The sequence below is a fragment of the Ranitomeya variabilis genome, chromosome 6 (genome assembly GCF_051348905.1).
Source record: "Ranitomeya variabilis isolate aRanVar5 chromosome 6, aRanVar5.hap1, whole genome shotgun sequence".
NCBI lineage: Eukaryota > Metazoa > Chordata > Amphibia > Anura > Dendrobatidae > Ranitomeya > Ranitomeya variabilis.
The window spans coordinates 62694445-62718193 of record NC_135237.1 but is presented as its reverse complement, the minus strand read 5'-3'; the positions used below and the strand labels follow the sequence as shown (position 1 = coordinate 62718193).

The 23749-nt window shown below is 39.0% G+C and overlaps 1 protein-coding gene across 6 annotated transcripts in view; it reads right to left on the bottom strand.

Moving 5' to 3' along the window:
- Nucleotides 1-23749, bottom strand: part of DIP2C (disco interacting protein 2 homolog C) — a 467742-nt gene that overhangs the window by 46142 nt on the left and 397851 nt on the right. For all 6 annotated transcript variants that reach the window (XM_077268558.1, XM_077268561.1, XM_077268555.1 and 3 more), the window contains 5 exons: nucleotides 18745-18856; nucleotides 15042-15151; nucleotides 11916-12046; nucleotides 9896-10064; nucleotides 1463-1633 (listed from right to left, as the gene is read on the bottom strand). In XM_077268558.1, the coding sequence (XP_077124673.1) occupies nucleotides 1463-1633; nucleotides 9896-10064; nucleotides 11916-12046; nucleotides 15042-15151; nucleotides 18745-18856 (693 nt within the window). The remainder of the gene's footprint in view (nucleotides 1-1462; nucleotides 1634-9895; nucleotides 10065-11915; nucleotides 12047-15041; nucleotides 15152-18744; nucleotides 18857-23749) is intronic.

Sequence of the window (23749 nt, the reverse complement as noted above, 5' to 3'; positions counted from 1 at the left end):
ATGACCAGACCAGCGTGAGTGACAGCCCAAAACTGCGACTTTACAAAGGTATTTCGGCAGCATAGGTGGGTAATAAAGGCACAAAAAATACACTAATGTAACGCCCAGCTCTGCCCCTATTTAACGCTATTTTTATCTCATCTTCAAAAAACGGGGTGACAGGTTCCCTTTAAACAAGCATGGCAAGCAGTCGTAAAAAAGAAAGAAGGACTAAGAGCGGATTGGAATACCACAAAATTATACTATAAAAGGTGGGAATATAATAAAATGCAGCCTGTAGCGGCAGAAAAACTAGTGTCTGACTTTTACTGGGTAAGAACTTTACTCCAGACAGATAAAGTTAAAAAAACTGTAATATCATATAAGCAAGATGTTTGAAGCCAGAACAAGACAGATGGTGAGCAGTACCCAATGTAATAAACAGCTTGTGACATATAAATGCCCCCAATATCCTAAGCCCTGGGGAACATACGCAATGACAACGCTGTCTACAAAGACCCTGCATGTTTCACGACTGTCCGCACCAGAAGGGATAATGTATACGTAAAACTTATAACAGCTGCGCTACATCTAGAAATATAAATATCAGGCAAAGTCATTTCCAGGGTACATTCTGCTATAGAGGTGCGTCAAAGCCGTCTCGACACAGCTGCGGAGGATGACAGGTTTCAGCCATTATTGTAATAGATGTTCTGGAATTCTATGGATCCGAGAATTTGAAGATGTGAACTAATCTACTGTACATCTAGATGATACAGAAAACTAGGATCTTTCCAAAAACCTACTCGATAACATTTGATACTGTTTTACGATATTTTCATCGGCCTTTTCCTATTTATCAATTTCTTGGAGTAAAGTTCTAACAGGTCAGAAGTTTATGAAATCACATGAGTAAATTTTGGCAATTTTCCACACATCTTCCCAGAAAATAATTTAGCTTACTTCAAAACATAAAAAACTTTCTTGGCAGAAGTGAGTGCAAGGATATTGTTAAACCATTCTCTACTTTTAATGGATGTAAAGTGTAAATTAAAACAAATAAAACATTATGACTTAACGCCTGATTGATGATGTTCTTGGTTTAGCTCCACTTATTAGGTCATAACTGGCTCGTCATTTTTTAACATGGCACAATACTCAGCTCACGTCAGTAAGTCACTTCATTTCTGGAGCCAAGACAACATTATTAAACTTATATCATCTATAAAAGCTATCCTTCCATCTTTTCGGGAGGCAGAGAAAGCAGATATATACCATTACTCGGCTGCTCTAGAAATAACAGATTTGGAAAATCTAATTCAATATGTCCAGTAATATGGATAGTGATGGATGGGGAAAGGTGGAAGATATTCAGAAAATTAGTTTATGCTTTACAAAGGAAAACAACAAATTAAAACAGCCCTCAATATTATGTGTGATGGTGACCATAGTGTGCAATAACAATAAAAAAAAAAGACTTTACCTGTAAACATATGGCTAGGTTAACTCGGCAGCCAAATGATGTGCTTACGGCCCTTGGATGCAGACCCAGGTCTTTGAACAATTTGGAGAATGACTGAGTTAAAGAGATTCGAGGTCGCTCCTCAGCCACTACCACGCATGTCCGTACTCTAGAAAGGTCCAAGCCCCTTGCCTAGAGGAAAAAATGATATTGTCAAAATTCCCATTGTAAAGACATCCATGATCCCATAAATATCGAAACATTCTTTTGAATGTCTAAACCTCCCAGACAAGCCAAAAGGGAACCTTTCAGCAAGAGCTAAAATGCATTTGCACGGCGAGATAATAATGAACAAGCCTTGTTAAAAAAAAGCTTGTTCTTCGATTATCTTGCCATAAAAACAGGCTGATGATCACCCAATGAACGAGCAAAACACTTGTTCATCACGTAAAATTATCTTTTATGCAGCATAAAAAAATTATAGTTCTCGACTTCGCTTTTAGTGAAAAAAAAGTAGATGCAGCAGAATGTGAAACCCATATATTTTTGTGATTTTCCCAAGTTTAAATCATAATGTCTTGGGTCTCCTCCTAGTACAGTTTCATTAAATTAGTTATAGCTGTAACCATTGGTTGACCAAGGTGTGAAATTGAACAATACCTGAAAAACTCCATGGTCGACCAATGTGGGAAAGTAAACAATGTCTGACCATCTCAATGCTGTGCCAATGTCTTAGGTAAACTATTCTTTAACAATTCAACTCCCCCCTGTTGTTTTTATTAATAATTGTGTTTTTTTTCCATGAATCACCTTTTTTGCTTCTATTCACTAGTCACTATAAATTTCAGACATAAAAATCTTTTTCCACTAAATAATTTGATCAAATTGTCCCTTTTTTTCAAAATGGTTTTATGACTTCACATATATCTTGCACCTTGTATTGTTGATGCTTGTTTGGTGGAAGCAATATTGAACTTTGGGATCCTGAAAACGCAGCAAGAAAAGCAGCAAAAAAAGCCAGCTAGATATGCTTTTTTGTCTGCTCCTTTTTTACTGCCAAGAGATCAGGTTTTGGCTTCAGCAAAAAAGCAACATGGGAACATAGCTTTAAGGAGAGTAGCGCCTAACATCCTTTAAGTACAAGAATCAAAACTAATTTTATGTGCTGCCCTAAATATTCTAAAAGTCAGAGAATTGCATCTTTATGAATTCTGTATTGTTCTTGATTACAAGTTGGCAATTAAGTTTTCCAGGTTTAGACAATAAGCTCATTCAGTGTGTGAATACGGGTCACCACCACCAGTAAAACTACCGTAACTATAGTAAACGATGCCAGGCAGCTGCCGCCAAGTAAGTAAATTAATCTGATGCATCAAAGAGTCATAGATGCATGTGATACAAACAGAATTTTGCCTAAATAAAAATCCCTAGTCACCCCACGTAAGGAATACTGTGTACAGCCTGAGACACCCGTGTATAAGAAAGATGTAACTAAGCACAGACAATGCAGAGAAGGGCAACTAAAGTACGGAAATGGGTGAACCGCATTACTAAGAAATATTATCCAGCAAGGGTATATTTAGTTTGGAAGTAAAACAAGTTAAAGGGATCTAATTACTATGTATAATTATATCAATGGAGTACAGAGATCTGTCTTATGAAGTCTCTTTCCAAGGTTTGTGGCAACAACAAGGGCACATTAAGCACAATAAGTTTTTATTGTTAAACTTCTTTTATATGCAAAACTTTGTCCGTCTTTGTCATAGAGTGATGTGATGGATGAATTCAAAAGTTTCTGGATGTTTTTCTTAAGAATATATTACAAGTTATGTATATCAGATTCATTTAGATGGGTCACTGATCCATGGTGTTTTTCTGATTGACATATTTAGAGTTGGGAAGGAATTTGTACCTAAGGACGCAGTCAGATGGCTATATTAATCGGACCGATATTGGAATACAATGAATGGACTGTCCGGAGGCTCTCCTGACCAGAGCATGACAGATTCATGGATTTCTATGCAGCTGTCACGTCGGGTCAGTAGAGCTGCCGGCCAGTCCGAGCATTGCGATCTAACCTCGATCCGATTTATACGGTTATCGGACTGCGTCCTTATAGAGTGCTCCTGAAATGGCTTCTTTTTTATAGGTTCTTTGAATTCATCTGAATCAACAGTGTTACTTGATAGACTTGTTTTAAAGGGAATGAGTCATCTGAAAATAACCCATTGTTTTAATGAGGAACCGTGTTAAATGTATTAAGAAAAAAATAATTTTCCAAATCACTAAGTTTTAAAAAAAAATTGAAAAATCTCATTTTGTTTACATCGGCTACTAAGCCAAATACTAGACTCAAACTTCCTGTACTCTGCAGCAGTCTCAGTCATAGGCAGCAGTAGACTGACCGACTCATTGTGTCCTACGGGAGAGATGTTCTTGAGCAGCATAAAGGTAATTCGGAAGGAAGGAGGAGAAAGAAAATGGTAGATCATGGAGATCCGAGGTGCAACCTTTTATAGCAATCTTGTCTGTAATTATAATGACACTGATAAAAAGTCTTCTCTACAGAATGAGAAATCTAGTATCAGACTTAGGGGCCAACATAAAGAGGGCAACATTTTGTGTGTATTTTATAATTTGTATATGCACATAAATATCTATCTATGTATATATATATATATATATATATATATATATATATATATATATATATATATATATATATATATATATTTTTTTTTATAAAAAACATAATCAACATTTTTATAAAGATTAATTTAACATAAAATCAGATTTAACCCCTTAAAGAGTGGGAGATTTAAAGAAAAAAAAAATGTTTTTGCGCTTTTGATTTGTCCTCCCCTTCCATCAAGAGTAATAACTTTTTATTTTTCCTCTGCAATAACCATATGAGGTCTTGTGTTTTTTTCATGACATTTAAATGACGTTCATTTTACCATACAAGGTACTGGAAAATGGTAAAAAAATTTCAAGCTGGGTAAAAATCGCAAAAAAAAATAAAAATCCTGTTTTTCCCTCTGCAGGTTACATTTCTAATTTAATTTTCAATTCAACCTCAGCTGGTGGAAGTAGATTTGCTGCTATGGTCATACAGAGCACATGCAGGGGGATTCCTGCTCTTCCTCCCATTTTTAGCACACAGAGACAAGCAGCAGCACTCGGCTCCTCTCTGCTCCTCACCCCTGCCTGCTCCACTGAGTATGACGGGCTGTGTCCCATGACACCGCAATGACCCTGACACCACAATGACCCGGCGGCCCTTCAAGACAGATTTGAGATTGATTTTTTTGAGGAGAATTTTGGAGTGGGTGGTTACTTCAGGGTGCAGCGATGAAAGGGAAGAATTGTCTTATCAGTGGGGAAGGAATCAGATTTCTCAGATGAGAAATATTACAAATATTCTCCTAATTGCCTTTACTATTGATTAATGCATAATAAGTGAAAGAACAGTTCCCATTTACACAATAGGTTAATAGAATTCATAGAATATTGTATGATGATGGCGTCTCTGCAAAATTCTACTTACACGTTTCTCGGAAACAAGGAAAGAGGTAAACTGGGGGTCACATAACGTGTTCACATTTATACAAGACTATTAAAAAGGAAACAGAAAAACAGCGCCAATTGTATGCAGGATCGCTCTGTGTAATAAAAAGTGTGAATGATCTGGCTTAGTGAGCAACCAGAAATCAGACAAAAGGGGAGAAACACTTCATAAAAATGGCATGTTGTAGTTACATGAAAACAACGTGGTCCTTAATCCCCCCACTAGGATTGCCAAGGAGGAGATTAGGGCAGGGAGTGATACAGCATAACATAGCTGTGGCTGATCGGGAGAGAGGGAGCTCTGGCCCTCCTCTACATGAAATCCCCATAATTCATGTAAGATTGATCCTAATGAGTTCTACAGACCTCCCCACAGAGGAGCCATGGAGGTGTGCTGCTACCTCCCAAATCTATTCACTGCTGGATATATGGCAGGCATCCTGAAATCATGGAAACTCAGCTGTAGAGGCTGACTGCTCCAAAACTAACCACAACTGATTTAGTCTTCTAACAGTCTCGTCAGATGTCAGACAAGACATCCTAGAGAAACAGAAAGCAATCGATTTAAAGAACAATTAAATATATATATTTTTTACTTTATTTTTTTGTCCCCTTTGGGGGATTTCAACCTGCAATCGTTCCCAACTGCCAAGGCACCTAATGGGCACCTCACACAGGCACCCTTACCGCTTAAACTTCCGCAGTCAGAGAGTGATAGCAGAATGTAAATGGTTAATAGCAGTGCATGAAGCTCAGCTCTGCTCCCAGCTGTTAGAGACTGATGATGGCTGTAGACAGCAGTCAGCATTTTTCGGGTGGGGTGCGTGCTTAACGCCTGAGGCCGCATCATACGTGGTGACCTGGTATTGGATGTACCGGTATGTCCAATGAGCGGTTGAATGGGTTATCCGGTCATATGATATTGATGACACATCTTTAGCACAGGTCATCAATGTGTGATCGGTGGAGATCCAACATCGGGACCCTCTTTCCAATAAATTGTTATTAGATCACCATAAGCCCAATGTGAACATTGAGAACCGAACAGCACAGATCCGTCCAAAGTGTAGCGTCCACTGACATGTACTGCAGTTCAGCTCCAATGTAAGAGAATAGGAGCTGATGCACATTGCCCGGCTGTGGCCGCTACACATGGAACAGAGCTGTGCTGTACATTACATTCTGTTAATAAAACCTTAAAAAACAACAAGGGATGATGTGCTGCCGACAATGCGGATTTTTATGCTGGCCTAAACGATATGATCATCTGCAATCGATGGTATGTTTACCCCAGCTGGCGATCTGGAACGTGCGTTCTTGTGAAAATACATTTGCAGATTGTCGGCTTGGGTAAATGAACCTTTATGCTATTGTTCGTACTTTCCCACTACTCTTATATGTGCTATATTTAACTACACTGTGTTCCAAATTATTATGCAAATAATATTTCCTTATATTTTCTCTAAATTACCTATCTGAATTGCAGTCATTGTTATTTTCCAGTCATCTACTATTCTAGTATAATTGCAATGTTTTGGAACAAACTGCCTATGAAAACAGTATCTTTCTTAAAAAAAAAAAACACTCAAAATGCATGTTCCAAATTATTATGCACAGCAGAGTTTTCAACCTTTTTTTTTTGTTTGTTTTGAACAAACCATGGTCAATTGTGAAGTTATAAGCATTATCAGCTTATTACAAAATGAAATCTAACAGTTTTCAAGTGAAAACTTTATTCTAGGTGATGTTACATTTGCACATAGGACCCCTTGTTCGAAAGAAGCTTCTGAACTCTCTCGTCCATTGAATTTGTCAGTTTTTGGATGGTTTCTGCTTCAATTGTTTTGCATGTGGACAGAATCCCCTCCCAGAGCTGTTGCTTAGATGTGAACTGCCTCCCACCATCATAGACACTCCTTTTGATGATGCTCCAAAGGTTCTCAATGGGGTTGAGGTCAGGGGACGATGGTGGCCGCACCATAAGTTTGTCCTCTTTTATGCCCATAGCAGCCAGAGATGGAGATGTGTTTTTTGCAGCATGAGACGGTGCATTATCATGCATGAAAATGATCTTGCTGCGGAAAGCACGGTTCTTCCCCTTGAACCATGGCAGGAAGTGTTGTTTTAGAAACTCCACATAGATTATGGAGTTCATCTTTACCCCTTCAGGGATCATAAAGGGGCCGACAATCTCTCTCCCCATGATTCCAGCCCAAAACATTACTCCACCTCCTCCTTGTTGGGGCCTTAGCCGTGTTTTCATGGGGTGTCCATCAACCAGCCATCCTCCGCTCCATCCATCTGGACCATCGAGCGTTGCACGGCACTCATCGGTGAACAAAACAGTTTGGAAGTCAGTCTTCATGTATCGTTTGGCCCACTGGAGCCGTTTCTGCTTGTATGCAGTGGATAGAGGTGGTCGACAGGATGGCTTACGCACGGCTGCAAACCTCTGAAGGACCCTGCATCTTGTTGTTCTGGGGACATTGGAGGAACCAGCAGCTTCAAAAACTTGTCTGCTGCTATGAAAAGGCATTTTTGCAGCTGCTCTTTTAACCTTACGCAATTGCCTGTTGGAAAGAGTCCTCAATTTTTCCTTATCAGCACGCACACGTGTGTGCTGGGAATCAGCTACATACTTCTTGATTGTGCGATGATCACGATGAAGTGTCTTGGCAATGTTGATTGTAGTCATGCCTTGACCTAAATACTCCACAATTTGTTGCTTCTCAGCAGCCGACACATCCTTTTTCTTTCCATTTTGGCCAAAAATGTAGGCTGCTTAATAATGTGGAACAGCCTTCTTAAGTAGTCTTGCCTTTATTTGGACACACCTGCCAAACTAATGTGCACAGGTATCTGCAATTGCTTTCAGTGATATAAAGAGCCCTGACACACATCACCATCAATGAGTTTAAATGACAAACAAAAAAGCTCTAACCTTATCACTCCTAAACTCTTTGAGCATAATAATTTGGAACACAGTGTATGTGTTACGCAAATATATATATGTACAAAGTCTCATATTATAAAATACTCACATTAGGAATGCTGTGTGTCATGTTATTATACACGCAACGATCCTCTCCAGAGAAGAAGAGGACCCTATTGGACGGGTGCAAAGCAGGGAATCTGAGTTGGCTGCGCAAGAGGCTTCTAACATGAGGTTTCACCCAGTCAAATCACATCTGCTGTATTGCGCTGATGAGGGGCAAACAGCCCAAAACATGACTCTGTAAATGGGGTGTTGATTTTTTTTTTTTTTTGTAATTTGGTAAGACTATGTTCACCGCGTGTCATAATATTAGATGTGCACCGTGTGTCATGTTATTAGATGTGCACCGTGTGTCATGTTATTAGATGTGCACCGTGTATCATGTTATTAGATGTGCACCGTGTGTCATGTTATTAGATATGCACTATGTGTCATGTTATTAGATGTGCACCGTGTGTCATGTTATTATATGTGCACCGTGTGTCATGTTATTAGATGTGCACCGTGTGTCATGTTATTAGATGTGCACCGTGTGTCATGTTTTAGATACGCACTGCGTGTCATGTTATTAGATGTGCAGTGTGTCATGTTATTAGATGTGCACAGGGTGTCATGTTATTAGATGTGCACTATGTGTCACGTTATTAGATGTGAACCAGTGATGAGCGACTGTGCTCGTTATTCGAGATTATGTTTGTGTCCCCGCAGCTGCATAATTTGTGGCTGCTAGACAGCTTGAATACATGTGGGGATTCCCTAACAAACAGGCAATCCCTGCATTTGTTCAGGTTGTCTAGCAGCCGCAAATCATGCAGCTGCGGGGGAGAGGGGGAACTCAGATATAATTTACGAGCACGCCCAAAATACTCGGATGACACCCGAGAATGCTCGGAAAACCCGAGTAACGAGCACACTCGCTCATCACTAATGTGAACTATGTATCATGTTATTAGATGTGCACTATGTGTCATGTTATTAGATGTGCACAGTGTGTCACGTTATCAGATGTGCACTACGTGTCATGTTATTAGATACGCACCGTGTGTCATGTTATTAGATGTGCACCGTGTGTCATGTTATTAGGTGTGCACAGTGTCATGTTATTAGATGTGCACTATGTGTCATGTTATTAGATGTGCACTATGTGTCACGTTATTAGATGTGCACTATGTGTCACGTTATTAGAAGTGCACTATGTGTCATGTTATTAAATGTGCACCGTGTGTCATGTTATTAGGTGTGCACAGTGTCATGTTATTAGATGTGCACTATGTGTCATGTTATTAGATGTGCACTATGTGTCACGTTATTAGATGTGCACTATGTGTCATGTTATTAGATGTGCACCGTGTGTCATGTTATTAGATGTGCACAGTGTGTCACGTTATTAGATGTGCACCGTGTGTCATGTTATTAGATGTGCACAGTGTGTCACGTTATTAGATGTGCACTATGTGTCACGTTATTAGATGTGCACTATGTGTCATGTTATTAGATGTGCACCGTGTGTCATGTTATTAGATGTGCACAGTGTGTCACGTTATTAGATGTGCACCGTGTGTCATGTTATTAGATGTGTACTATGTATATTGTTATTAGATGTGCATTGTGTGACATGCTAATAAATGTGCACTTGGTGTCAGGTTATTAGATGGCAATGCATGTCATGTTATTAGATGTGCACTTACACTGATACTATTATTAAACTTGTTCCTTCTATGCTTCTTGATCTGCCCTTGGAATTAACTAGCGTACATACTTCTATCCCAGGAATGATGAAGAACAGCAGATGTAAAATTAATGCACCATCCATAAAAATAAGACATGTTTTAAGGTTTCTTTCTGAAGTCAAGAAATAAACAGTATACCTCGGGGCAAAATGCATTCATTACCTTTAGGGATTCAGTCTGCAAGCCAAGTCCCTTGGTACAAAGTTCCATTACAGAGTAGGAACAAAATGTGTCTCTCACTTTGTACTGACTCACAGCAAGAAGCCACAAGGCAGGATTGATCTCCAGCTCTGAGGGAGGAATCAGAATAGACTGGTGTCCTGAATATACGCTGTAAAGACATGAGACATATTAGCATGCGCTGGGAGTCAGGCTGCAGTATTTTATGACATGACACTGCTGACTATGCAAACTCCTGTGACCGTTACATGGCTACTAAACCTTACTCACCATTTTATGGCACTAATCTAAGATCGTTTTTTATTTCCTAGACAGGAGACTGTAATTTTCACAAAAGTCTCGCTTTTTTTCAGGTTGCGCTTGTTGTGTTTTTTGCTTTAGACTTGTTTTCAGAAAATACAGTACATGATGCTGCAAAGACTTTAAAGGGGAAGGCCACTTCCAGAAATACTTTCACAAAACAATTATAGAAACTTACTAATAAGCTCTGCTTTTGGAAGATGCCCCAGTCTTTAGATATCAGCAATTTTCAAATATGGTTGTGTCCATCTTTACCTTTCTGTCTGACTAAAGATATCCACGTTTGAGACAAGTGTCTCGAAATGACGAGATTTGAGAAGAAATCAAAGCTTGTCAACTCCTATCACTACATTTGAGTAAAAATTTTCATAAGACCCTGGTCTAGTGACCACATTGGTATTAACATTGCTGTTGGACAAGAGCCCAGCGAACCTCCTCCTAACGCGTCTAGCGCCTATTCTGATTTATAAGCCCCCCTTGACATGTGGCTTACTAGGTAGGAGGAGGTCCGCAGGGCTCTGGTCTGGTGGCTACGTAGTGCTGCCAGACCTGGGAATCTTTGTGCTCAACTCTATAAGCCATTTAACTGGGGATATCTTCAGCCAATAGATAAGTTGAGGGGGACACATCTGTACATGGTGAAAGTTATAAAAGCTGTGGGCTAAAGGTAAAACTAGCTTCGTAAAGGTTTATTATTAGGGCTCGTGCAGACAACCATGTTTTCGATCTGAGTATGACATTTAGGGAGCCGTGCACATGTCCAATTTTTTCCTCGGACAGAGTTTGTCCGAGGAGAAAAATCACAGTATGAATGATTTGCTTCCGATATTCGAATAGCACTCGACCATGTAAGTCAATGAGTCTGTGAAAATCAGACCGCAGTGGGATAACAGAGTGCAGTCCGATTTTCACGGAGTGACAATAGAGAAAATGGAGAATTTTTTTCCTGGACCACACTCTGGACCACACTCTGGACCACACTCTGGACCACACTCTGGACCACACTCTGGACCACACTCTGGACCACACTCTGGACCAGCATGATTGGACTGATTTTCACAGATGAGAAATAACACGGTGATATGCCTCTAGCCTTAGCGATAAATGTTCGATCAGTAGGAATCTTGCCACTGAAACTCAGACCAATTGCTGAAACTTTTCAGGAATCATATCTGACTCGGGTACCAAATTCTAGGGTTCAGTAAGAGTGCCTAAAGTTAGACACACACCGATCTAATATTTATAACCTATGTGATAGGTCAATGCAGATACTTTTTTTCTATTTAGCTAAAGTGGATCTTTCACTAGAAATCCCAATATTAATTGCACACATTACTAATAGATCGCTTAGACCAGATAAGGCTGGTGTACTAACTTTGAAAATCCTTGTTAGAGGGGTTGTATAATCTTTCTTTAAACTCTTACATCTGACAGTAAAATAAGCATTTTAGGAGTCCAGGACTCGTACAAAATCCTTAGTTTAGTATCAGGGTTTTACAGCTATTCTGACAGTACGATTACGCCAGCCTCATCAGGTCTAAGAGATTTATTTAGAAGTAAATCAGGTAACAGATCCTATTTAAAGTCTTCATTGTTAGAATTATAGATTTCAGAAAATAAAATCTAAATATAATTTAAAGCAAATAAGACAATAACAAAGTGAGAATGACAATAAAGGACAGACTGTACACCCAATACGTACCTACAGAGGCACCATAGGACAAAACCCAGTCCACAGTAGGGATCTAGACAAATCGCCACTTCTCTGGAGGGGTAGAGCTCACATTGAAGTTTAATGGATCGACAGAAGGCACTAGTGGCTGCATGGGACATCTGAAAAAGAGAAACTAGTTACAAGTACAGACCAAAACAACAAAAACTGCAATAAAATCTTCAAGTTAATCTCCAGAAATCAAAGTGACATCTCTAAGCTTTTACTTCAATTTTCCTGCAAAACTAAACCAATCCCTACACCCAATCCCTCGAAGGAATTTAAGATTCCTGGTAAGGAAGCCAAGTATCTGAACTGTAGCACTGGAGACAGGCAGGAATATGAGGGAGCAATACATGGTTGGAGGATCAGTCTAAACAGTGTTTGTTTGTAGTCTGCTCCAATGGGGACACATAGGTTTGCATAGGAGCTCTATACTCAAAATAGCAGGATTTATGTGTTTTTATTATTTTTTTTAGCAGAACGTTGGTTCCTTTTTTTTTTACAATGTAGATATATTAGTTGCAGTAGTGTACATACCCTTAAGCCTATTTTATTAGTTCAGACGCTGTCAGAGACAGATAGGAGGACATATTGGCACCACAAGAGTTACTACTGCTGCAAATTCTGAAATGGACATAGTGATAAATCTCGACCGAGACCTAATTTAAATGTTAAATATGCTCCTAATGAACTGAAAATGATGACTTGGCTGCAGCGTACGAGCCATTAAATCTTTATGATACACAGGGACATTTTTACTACACTGGTCGCTTGACTTGAAAATTACAGCTTGTTAGGGCAATCTGTAATGCGTTTGGATCCTTTTGCCACAGGATTTTTTTCTAGTGAGTAAATACCGGCCATTTGACAAAATCACAGAGACTTCATTGTAAATCACTTAGCAGGAATTATTTTCCCAAAACTTGCAGTATTTAACAAGCATTTTAGTGTTATATGGTCTGCTATGTATAAAAACAGGCAGCAGACATTTCCTGGTTTCAGTCAATCTTATAATAATAATAATAATAATAATAATAATAATAATCTTTATTTAAATAGCGCCAAAATATTCTGCAGCGCTTTACAGTTTAACAGTTTCAAACGTAAGTCATAAGTAACAACGTTAACAATACAATAATTAAAGCAAAATAAGACGACCCTGCTCATGAGAACTTACAATCTACAATGAGGTGGGGGAGATACAAAGTACAGGTGTGTATTTACAATGATGGTCCGGCCATCTTCAGGGGGTGGGGGATAGATGAAGTAGTGAAAGGGCTACACACACACACACACACACACACACACAAACCTAAAATGACTTTTAATTGGATCCTATAATGAATGGGTAACACTGAAGGAGCGGTCAGAAAGATAGGAAGAGAACCAGGAGAGAGCAGTGTCCCTAATGCCTAGTGACTGGAGCCTAGAGAGTAGGAGAGGGTGGTCAACAGTGTTAGGAGTCCACTGAAAATATTTAACAAAGGGACCATGAAGCAATACCGGGCAATACTGTAGTGCCATGTTGTGTCTGATTACTTTAGCATTACACAACAAATAATAATTGCAAGAATAATACATCTTCTCATATTTTTAACACACATAAAATTATCACATTTTGGAAGAATTTCAGTCTGACCAATTCAGGAACAAGAAAGAAGAAGAATCGACGCCTTCAAAATGTGGTGCTGGAGAAGGATGTTATCAATACCAACAATGGCAAGAAGAACAAACAAATCAATTTTAGAACAAAATCAAGCCAGACATGTCACTAGAAGCAATAAGCACCAAGCTACAACTTGCCTACATTGGATACATTATACGAAGAGAGCAATTATTGGAGAAGAACATCATGGTCAGAAGAAAAGAAAAAACAAGGAAGACCAGCAACTCTATGGCTTGATACTAACAAGATAACGATGGACAAGATCCTGATGGACTTATCTAAGCTTGCAGAAGATCGATCTTCCTACAGATTGCTCAGCCATCAAGTTGCCATAGTACGAGACCAAGCTGATGGTCATTAAAACAAAAAAAAAAAGATTCCTTATAGACCATCAAAATCATGATGGGGAAGTTGTTGGCTTTGGCATGTATCAAGTTGGTCATGGCAAAAGTCGTTGGCTTTTATGGACACTTGCTCACGCTGCAAGTACTAAAGGAAAGAGGGTTTACAAGAGCAGCTTTGACATGTTGCAAGAGTTTAACATACTTCTTCTGGAAGGTCTGAGAGGCTCCTAGATAAAAGAGGCAAATCCCCTGGGTGTTAAAAAATCCTTCTGAAACCTCCCAAAAAGCAGACCTTAGAGAAGATGTTTCCTATGGAGTGGGGAATTAAAGAGTCATGGAGGATGGAGGCACGGCTATAGGGACAAGTTTTGCTGCATGCTGTGTTTTCAAAGTGGTACTTGAATTACAGTAATTCTGGGGTATAAACGTTGTCAGGGCTTCCAAGCGCCAAGAAATATTATCAGGAGGCATTTGGACTCCATCCTAGCTGCTAGGTAGATAGTCCAGTGAGAATAATCTGGGGTGACCAAAGTTTATATAAAAAGTAGGCTACCATCCATAGGTCAGCTCTCACCTCAGCAGCAGAGGTGGAGCACCCATCCACCCTTTCAGTCATTGGTAAACTATCACCCAATCATTGGGGCCATAAACAAATCTGACCATGCAAAAGACCTCAAAGGCCACTAAGTGTTATCCCAGTCCCCAAAACAGGATATCAAACCAAAAAAAGTTCACCAGTATCCCAAAAAAAAAGAATAAAAAAAAAATAGACTCCATAACAAAAAGGCACACCACATATTGTGTGCACAAAGGCCTTGTCATTTTTTATTTAGTCGTAAACTTTTGCTCTCTTTTTTTCTGAACCAATAATTGGAGAATATGGTCTGTTTCCGATTTTTTCATATGCTCTGGCACAACTGGTCAGCCATGGGTTACCATTAATGTGATTGTCCGGCATGTAATTCAACACGTGAAAAACAACAGCGACACTGGAGCAACAATATTGGGGTCTCGCGGGGGCTTCAGCTGTTGGATCAAGTGACGGGTGGGACCCCTTAGGATAAACCGTCGGCAGAAATATAAACATATAATAGCAGGACATACCTTCACCCCAGCAAGCATTCCAGTTGTAGATACACTAAAATCAAGGTAAGCCAATGTCTCTGGGTCTGAGGGTTTGTAGATTTGGGATGGTCTTTTCTTTGGCAAATCATCTTAAAAAATTAACAACAAAGAAAACGTTATAAGAGAAAAGCAGAAAACATAACTTTTACTCCCATATACAAAGGATGCAGATGTTTTTAATTTCTAGAAATTAATTAATAAAACAAATAAAAAAAAACAAATTATCATATTTTATTCTTGCTATACAGCCAGTATCAAACTGTGTGTCCCAATGGGCAGATATTGAGTGTGGCTGCATGTAAAGTTTCTATGCTATACATACATTTAGTCCTTAGATAAAGGAAATTTGCTTTATGGAATAATATATTGACATACATTAAATAAAAAAGACCAAAATATAGGACCATAAACCACATAGGCTACACTCATATACTCCAATGTATGGACAATATACAAGGAGGCTCATCAGCAGTAATTCCAACACAAGCAGGAGCTGCTTCCACCATTAGCTCAGTAATAACGTGGATGGAAACCACAATTATAAAATATAATTACATAAATTTTTATGCTGATTTTGGATTTGCCTTTTCACTAATTTGTCTCCAGCTGCTTTCTGTAAAATATGACCTACAGCCCAGGGCAAAATATCTATTTTAGGCAATTTCTACCAAATGGTTCAGTGTCATTATATTTGCAAAAATAACCAAATTATTATTATAATTTACCTCACAAAAACTATCACTGATACCATTCCGTGCTGTCTGTATACTCTCTGTATGCTTCCTCCCCTGCCCAGGAGATGTGGTATGATCAGACCATGTCCCTGTACGGTCAGACACAGCCATTACACAGTACACAGCAGGGACACGTTTATTAGATTATCTCAGCACAGGAACATTTATCCAATTGTGGAAAATTATTATCATTAAAAGATGTATTGAATAAAATCAAGTTTAAAATTATACTTTTTCTTGTGGGAAAACCCCTGTAAGGATCTCAATAAAGCAGCACTCCCCCCACCACAAAAAAACAAACACGCCAGTTTGAAGCAGCTCCTCCAAAACAGGTGGAAATGAGGAGAAGCCTGGGTGTAACGGGACACGGATATACTGGTCTGTCAAATTCAGAAAGAGTACCTGTGCTTCTTACGCCGGAAATACTACATCTGTCCCTTGTCCCTGACTGGACTGGCATTTCTGCTAGAGAAGATGCGCTGAATCCATTAAATGGCGTGCGCGTTTTAATGAATTTGACGCATCGTACACCAGTCAGCCCTACATTAAGACTGAAAACATTATTTGTAGATAGGAGGTGGAAGGAGCAGAGAAGAGCTCGGTCTTTAGCTCCTCCACCCTTCCATTAAGATAGACTTGTAACCGTAGTAACTGCCATCTTCTACCTCAGCAATGGGACAGTCTGTCCTCACTGAATACAGATTTTACCTCAGAATTGAGAATTTTGATAATGACCGATCAATTCCATGAGAGACAGAAGCAGATTTCTCCAATAACATTTATTACAAAGTTGGTTATTTTGATATGTACTATTGATTTGTGAAATAAAAATTAAAACGACGGTTACTTTTTAATGATTCGGCCACAGAATCTTTGAGCCATACAAAATAGGAAAATATAAAAACTCAGAATAATTAAAATGTCTGCCTATGTATAATCGGAAGATAGTTATGCCGATCACTGCTGTCTGACTGTACCAGACAGACACAAATATCGTCGCTTCAGCGCTGAGACCGTATGTGTTATTTATAGAGACTTAGCATCCTGCTATTTGCTATAGAAAATTGTTGTAAATCCATGTGGTTACAGATATTAAATATTAATTAGAAAACAAAAAGTCTCAACAACTTTACATTACAAAACCATTATTATCAAGGTTACCAGCGAGGCCGCTAACGCAATTACACTGCGTCCAAAGCCCCCAGCTCTGAACGGCACCAGGGCCAAGTCATATAGGGAATACAAACAAGTATAGGGTTTTATTTTTCTCAAGCACTGCAAAGTTCCAAACCAAGGAGGAAAAAAAAACTCCTGAGGATCATGTTGTCCATTGGTGAACCGACTCCAGGCCCTAATGGTCTGTGATGATGGGGGCTATAGTACTTTAAAATGCACCAGAGTTTAATCAATACCTCCTGTCTCCTCCAACTCCACACGTTTCCCAATTTCCTTTCCTCAACTATGAGTCAACAAAAATGTTAGTGAATGTTCATCGCTTCCTGCTTAGATTACTACAACACCCTGGTTATTGCACCTCTCCCCTCATTAATTACCTTCCCTGATCCCCCTCTTTACTGGCTGCTATCAAAAACTTCAGCTATGTTCACATAATATTTTAGACACATGAAAAAAAATAAATCTATGGAAAACAAGATTCTGATGTATTTGCCAATGGGACCATTGACTTAATGAATCAGTCAGCCACTTTGTGCTCAATCTGATGTCATTTTTAGCAGTTTCTGCATTTTTTGAGGCGTGCACAAAAATGTTGTCAATGGCTTTTTTTGTGTTCACCTTACAAAAAAAGGCGCACACTGCCAAAAATGAGATGAGACAGAACATTAAGGTACTCCATCTGCTTCATTACAGTCAATGGACCTGGGGATAAACATGCTTGAATTTAGTTTTTCAGGGCTTCAGACAGCTATGACGATCCACTGACGGGCGTCAAAAAAACGTAATGTGAACTCGGTCTTACAAGGTTGTACATATCTTGTACTCTTCATAAATCTCTGGCCTCAGCTCCCATCACCTCCCCATTCATAATCTCCAGAGCTCACAAGATCTCCTTTTCTGCTCCTCCAATATCTAACTACAACATTTAATGTAGACATCAGTCACAGAGGAAGTAAGCATCTAGAATCTTTTATAACTAATGTTTCACTATGGAAACAATAATGGAGGATTCATTTAGACTCTTTCAAATCTTAAATAAACAATAATCTAGAATAATGAAGGATTCATCTAAATAATGGAGGATGCATCTAGAATATAGAGTCATTTAGATCTTATAGAAACAATAATGTAGAATAATGAAGGATTCATCTAGAATCTTTTATATCTTATAGAAACAATAATGGTGTATTACTCTAGAATCTTCATCTAGGTTCTTTTAGATCTTATAAAAAAATAATGTGGAATAATGGAGGATTCATCTAGAATCTTTTAGATCTTATAGAAACAATAATGGAGTATTTCTCTAGAATCTTCATCTAGAATCTTTTAGATCTTATAGAAACAAAAATGTGGAATAATGAAGGATTCATTTACGGTAGATAATGGAGGATTCACCTTGAATCTTTTAGATCTTTTAGATCTTATAGAAACAATAACGGAGCATTCCTCTAGAATCTTCATCTAGGATCTTTTAGATCTTATAGAAACAATAATGTAGAATAATGGAGGATTCATCTAGATAATGGAGGATTCATCTAGAATCTTTTAGATCTTATAGAAACAATATTGGGGTATTCCTCTAGAATCTTCATCTAGAATATTTTATAATGAATGTTTCACCAACGTATAATATAGAAACAATAATGGAGGATTAATTTCATATCTTTCAAGCTGGCACACTACATCCAATTATTATTATTAGCTGACAATCATGTGGATTGAAGTACACTTTACACATGCCCAAAAAATGATTTAGTAGAGAACATTCTCACCAGTATCCAAGATCGGAGGCCACGTTCTAATATCAACGGCTGCTGCTGCTTCCCTTGACCGTAACAGCTTACAAATGAGTTGCGTAGTCATTAAGCAGGCAGAACGACTCACCTGGGAGACAAGGAGGAAGAGAATGAGGAAATAATTATGCCTGCTTCCAACCTAACAAATGTAGAAAAATTCTACTCTCCTCTGGGGTTTCTGAAACCAGAATATTGTTCTAAAACACAAGTTCATCAAGTTCCATTTATTAATATTTTGTCTTTTGAGTAATAAACACTATGTGGTGGAAGTCTGGAATCGCTATCAAAGCTAAGTGAGCCAGAAATTGCCAAGACATAGAAATAAAATCAAGCCAAAGCAAACTAATACTCACACACAAGAGCCAGAAAATGTGTTGGGCTGTAAAATGCCTTTTATCATATGACAACTTCAATGCAGGGAACATCAATATTACAAAAAAAACAATAAACTTGCCTGAATGATTTAAGATCTTATTCTATGACTGAATTTGTACTAAAGGCCTGAAAAAGAATCCTGAAAGCATCCAATAACTTAGTAAAATGTAGTGTTATATGGGGACATTATTGGCCAACTATCTATCTTGCAAGGAGAAGAAAGAAAAACTCAACTACAGGAATTACATTCTACATTTCAACATTAATTTGTTCTCATGGAATACAGGCTTCCGCCAGTGATGTGCATTAGAGGCATTAACCCGCGCTCTCTATTGAGAAGAAACACAAATCAGACTTTGGCTTATGGTCACCTCAACTGACCAGTTATGGGAATGATAAGAGGTTCTCACTAACGACAACCTATAGTAATAGAATGGCATATCACTAGGCACGCGTGATATAAAATCAGTGAAATATTACTTAAAAAAAACCAAAAAAACAAACAAACAGTCATTAGGATTTTATACTCCAAACTAAGGACATGTATATAAAGGTGCTTTAATGCTGAGTAAATCCTAACTTTTCTTGTAGAAATCCATTTTGATGAAATTTTTTTAAATTGAATGTTAATGAATTTCAAGTGCAGTGGGCGAGCGCTGCACTTACAGCTCTCCAGCCTCTCTGCCTAATTCCGTGCCCGCTGACTGCCACCTGTCTCTAGGTCACTCATGTTTCAGAGACCTGTCAGTCAGAGGCAGGCAGTGGGCGGTAAATAGGGAGAGCTGTAAGTGCAGCGCTCGCCCACTGCACTAAAAAGACTAAATATATTCACATGGAAAAGGGGCAGTATCTCAGGAATGGAAAAGCACAGGAGCAAAAGGAAAAAACCTCCAGATTCAGGGAATAGAAGCATTTACACAGGTAACAAAAATTACTTATTATTGGCAAGTGACAGGTCCTCTAAGAAAACTGACATTCTATTAAGTAAAAATTAGATAGGCAGAGAGATGGCAGCAGCTAGGATTAATGTTTGCTTACGTACACTCACCCTTAGCATGGGATAATTATGAGGTGACCATAGCATGAGATGAAGAGTATTTGATGTCCATTATTACAAGTGCACATAAACACACTGGGCTGGATTCACTAAAGTTTTCACAGCAGAATTATTTTGAAAAAACTTTGAAAAGTAAAAAAAAAGTAGTTGAAACTCAAGGGCTTTGCCTAAATTTGGCAACTTTTGGCATTTACAAGCCAGTTTCTCCCAGCTCTGTCAAAATGGGCGAAAATGGAGCAAAAAGCTGGTGTGATGCCACAACCAGTCCAATTCATGACGATCTGTGGTGCTGTGTATGGAGGTGCACTCCACTCATCACACGCTCCAGATTCATGAAAAAGTGTCCACCTCTTCATGAATCAGAAGCATCTGACTCCAGCATGCCCCCAGCAACACCGGTGTGAATAATATTGATCTTGATGAATTGGGCCCATTAATTTCTGCTACAATAAAAGTGAAAAAATATCTGAGAAAGTCTCAAGAACGCCATTACATTTATTACACACCTTTGGTAAACTTATATAGCAATTCCCGAGAAAAGGTGTATCCTGTACTGATATACCAAAGTCAAACTGCTTTATGATGCCACTTCCTACAGGAACATGACATTACGGCTGATGATTGCATCTATTCCTATAATCAGGCTATAGTCCTGACTTCATTATTTGTCCCATTAGATACCACCATACCCAATATTGACCCAGGTCTGAGTTTTCTTTTATGTTTAGTTCTTATTGCCCATTTTTTACTTTTTGATTTTTTTATTTTTGCTGAATTTTTCGCATTCACTTCAGTATTGTTTGAATCGTATTTTATTTCTATTTGTGTTCTCCATTTTGTTTAGCATGTATTCATAAATTGTGCAGCATGGGTCCTCACTGTATATGGGTTGCCATCACATTTGATTATATTGTGTTTATTGTTTCCTTTACAATAATTTTTTCATGTATACCTGTACTTATATTCTCTTCCTCTCTTTGCAGCGACTTAGCGATAAAGACCCTGGTGCGTCCGAAACGTCTAAACTCTGTAGCTGTAATCCAGAGCTATAATTCTGTCTTACCCGCTCCCACAAATACATTTTTTTTTTGCACCTATGAAATAAGAGTGTGCGGTGAATTTCTCTTGCCTTGCACAGACTTCCCGGAGGCGCGGGCTGGGAGGCAAACTGTATAAAAGGTACCCTATCCAAGAGGGAGGTGCCTGAGCAACGTTATCCCATTAGTGTTTGTGCAACTAGTGAATTGTCCCAGTCCCTGTAACTGAATAATCTGGTCCCTCTGTGAACCTGAACCCCTGGTGCAAGCAATACCTGAATCCTAAAACCGCATCCAGTGGTACCTGAACCTTGAAGCCGCATTGGCGGTACCCAAACCCTGTAACGGTTCCTTCAGTACTAGAACCTGCACCTGTGTCAGTCCTGGTTAGAGTTCCAGAGTCCGTACTGTCAGAAGCTGTTCCAGGATCAAAATACAGCCCTGTTTGTGACTTCATGTCAGTATATGTTCTGCCAGAGGATGAAAAACCTGTACAGTCTGAACAGAGCCTATAGCATGTCTTGCCAAGCTACTCTGAGCACAGTCTGCGTCAGAGAACTTGACCACTGGGGTCAGCAGCTGCAGTATCGGGGACTGCCCAGGAGTGGTACCTGGCAGCTACCTGCATCTTAAGTCTAACTCCACCATCAGGAGCTCTAGTGAAAACAAGGCAGACGCTCTGAACTATGGTTAAGAACCCATTGGTTTGAAACGCGTAAGGCCATGAGTTTCCCGGGTTACTTGCTTTTTTTTTGTTAAGTAATGGTTTTATACCATGATTTTAACCATGTTATACATTAAAGATTTTTGTTTTTAAATAATTATTCACTGATGGATCTGTTGCTGGATACCTTTCCCTCTTTAAATTTTTCAGGGTACTGGCCAATAACTCTCCTTATGCCATCTTTGATGTTCACAACAAGAGAAACTTTTCCCCTTAGGTCACCACATCCTGGCACAGCAGATCCTGGAATTTATTAATTTTCCTACTCCCCTTCATATCCTTCATCAAGCAGATGGACATCATAAATACGCCTTTCTTTATCTAGCAAGACCACTGAAGGAAGGTGGGAAAAAGAGGACTTGAACTCTATAGCGGCACCTGTTATAGGTGTTCTATATAAAGCCAAATCAGTATCTCAATTCGCAGACACGGTGATACTGATTTGGCTTTTATCCTAAGTCATATTGCAAGACTCGTTAAAGGGTTGATTGTGACTTGTAGGATCGCTACTTCTAACAGGTGGTGCTATATAGTTCAAGTCCTTTTTTTCTCTGAAGAGGCAATTTGCATATTAAATTTCCCAGAGGAGCATTGCACGGCGGAGGAGAAACCTCAACTATTAGGGAGTGGGCACTTGTCATAGATTTACTTTATTAATAGGGAATGCAGATTAGGCCCACATGAGCAGCACCCTTTCCTCCGTGACAGCAACCACCCAGGCATTTGCATTTCGCAGTAGATCAAGTGTTTACTTGATCTACATTGCAAAACACATAAACCGTAAGGCTTTGTTAACACAAAGATTTTTTAAATGGATTTTTTGGGCTGAAATATTCACATCTAAAAACCACTGCTAAAAAAGACAAGGTTTTTGGAGCAGTTTTGTAAAAACACAATTTTTCAGAAGCAGAATCGCGAAGGAATTGCGACATAGTCGCACGTGTAGAGGAGCTTGTGACTGTCAGTTCATTTGCGCTTCTTCTCTTGAAACTACGCCATCCAGGGCAATCTGTTGCTTTATGATGAAGGTCCGGAATTGAGGACCGAAGCGTTAAATACATATTACACATCTGCGATAAATGCACAGATCTAACCACGTTGGTTATTGGCCACACGGCACACTGCTGGTGCCGATTAGTGTGTGTAAATTTACCCTCAAAAGTGTCCTATATAGACTCCTCTGGGCAGGCGGCGCTCCTTCTGTAAGCAGGTGTGGGGTGTCGAACTAGTGCATTGTGTTCATTATCTACACATTAGATTCAATTGATCTTAATTGCTTTTTTAAGTAATGGGACCAATTATTCCATACATTTTGGGTGAAATTGATTTCCATATGGTTCTCAGATGTCATGCTTGTTAATTGTACAGGCTTCAATTACGCACATCAAAAATGTGGTGGTGGGAAACTCCATATTAATTATAGCCATTTAATTTGTTTCCGTTCTTCTAAGTATTTGCTGTATGCAAATTCCGAGATATCCCACCTAGTTGATAAATGTAATCTGCATTTTCTTATCAGCAGGTGACAATGCGGTAAGTGTTCTTTTAACTGAAGAGCAGGCCTCTGATACCCATACACACTGCTGTAAACCGTAGTCTACGTCTCCAGATTGCTGAATATGAGGAGCTTTAATTTCAATGTGACTTCTAGCATCCTAAATAATTTACACTTAGGGGCATTTGATTCTGCACCCAGAACAAACTCCATTAATTTCACTTCCTTTACATACCCACAGACAGTCCAGCCAATCGCCACCACGTTGCTTCATAAAAATTACTTTCATCTTT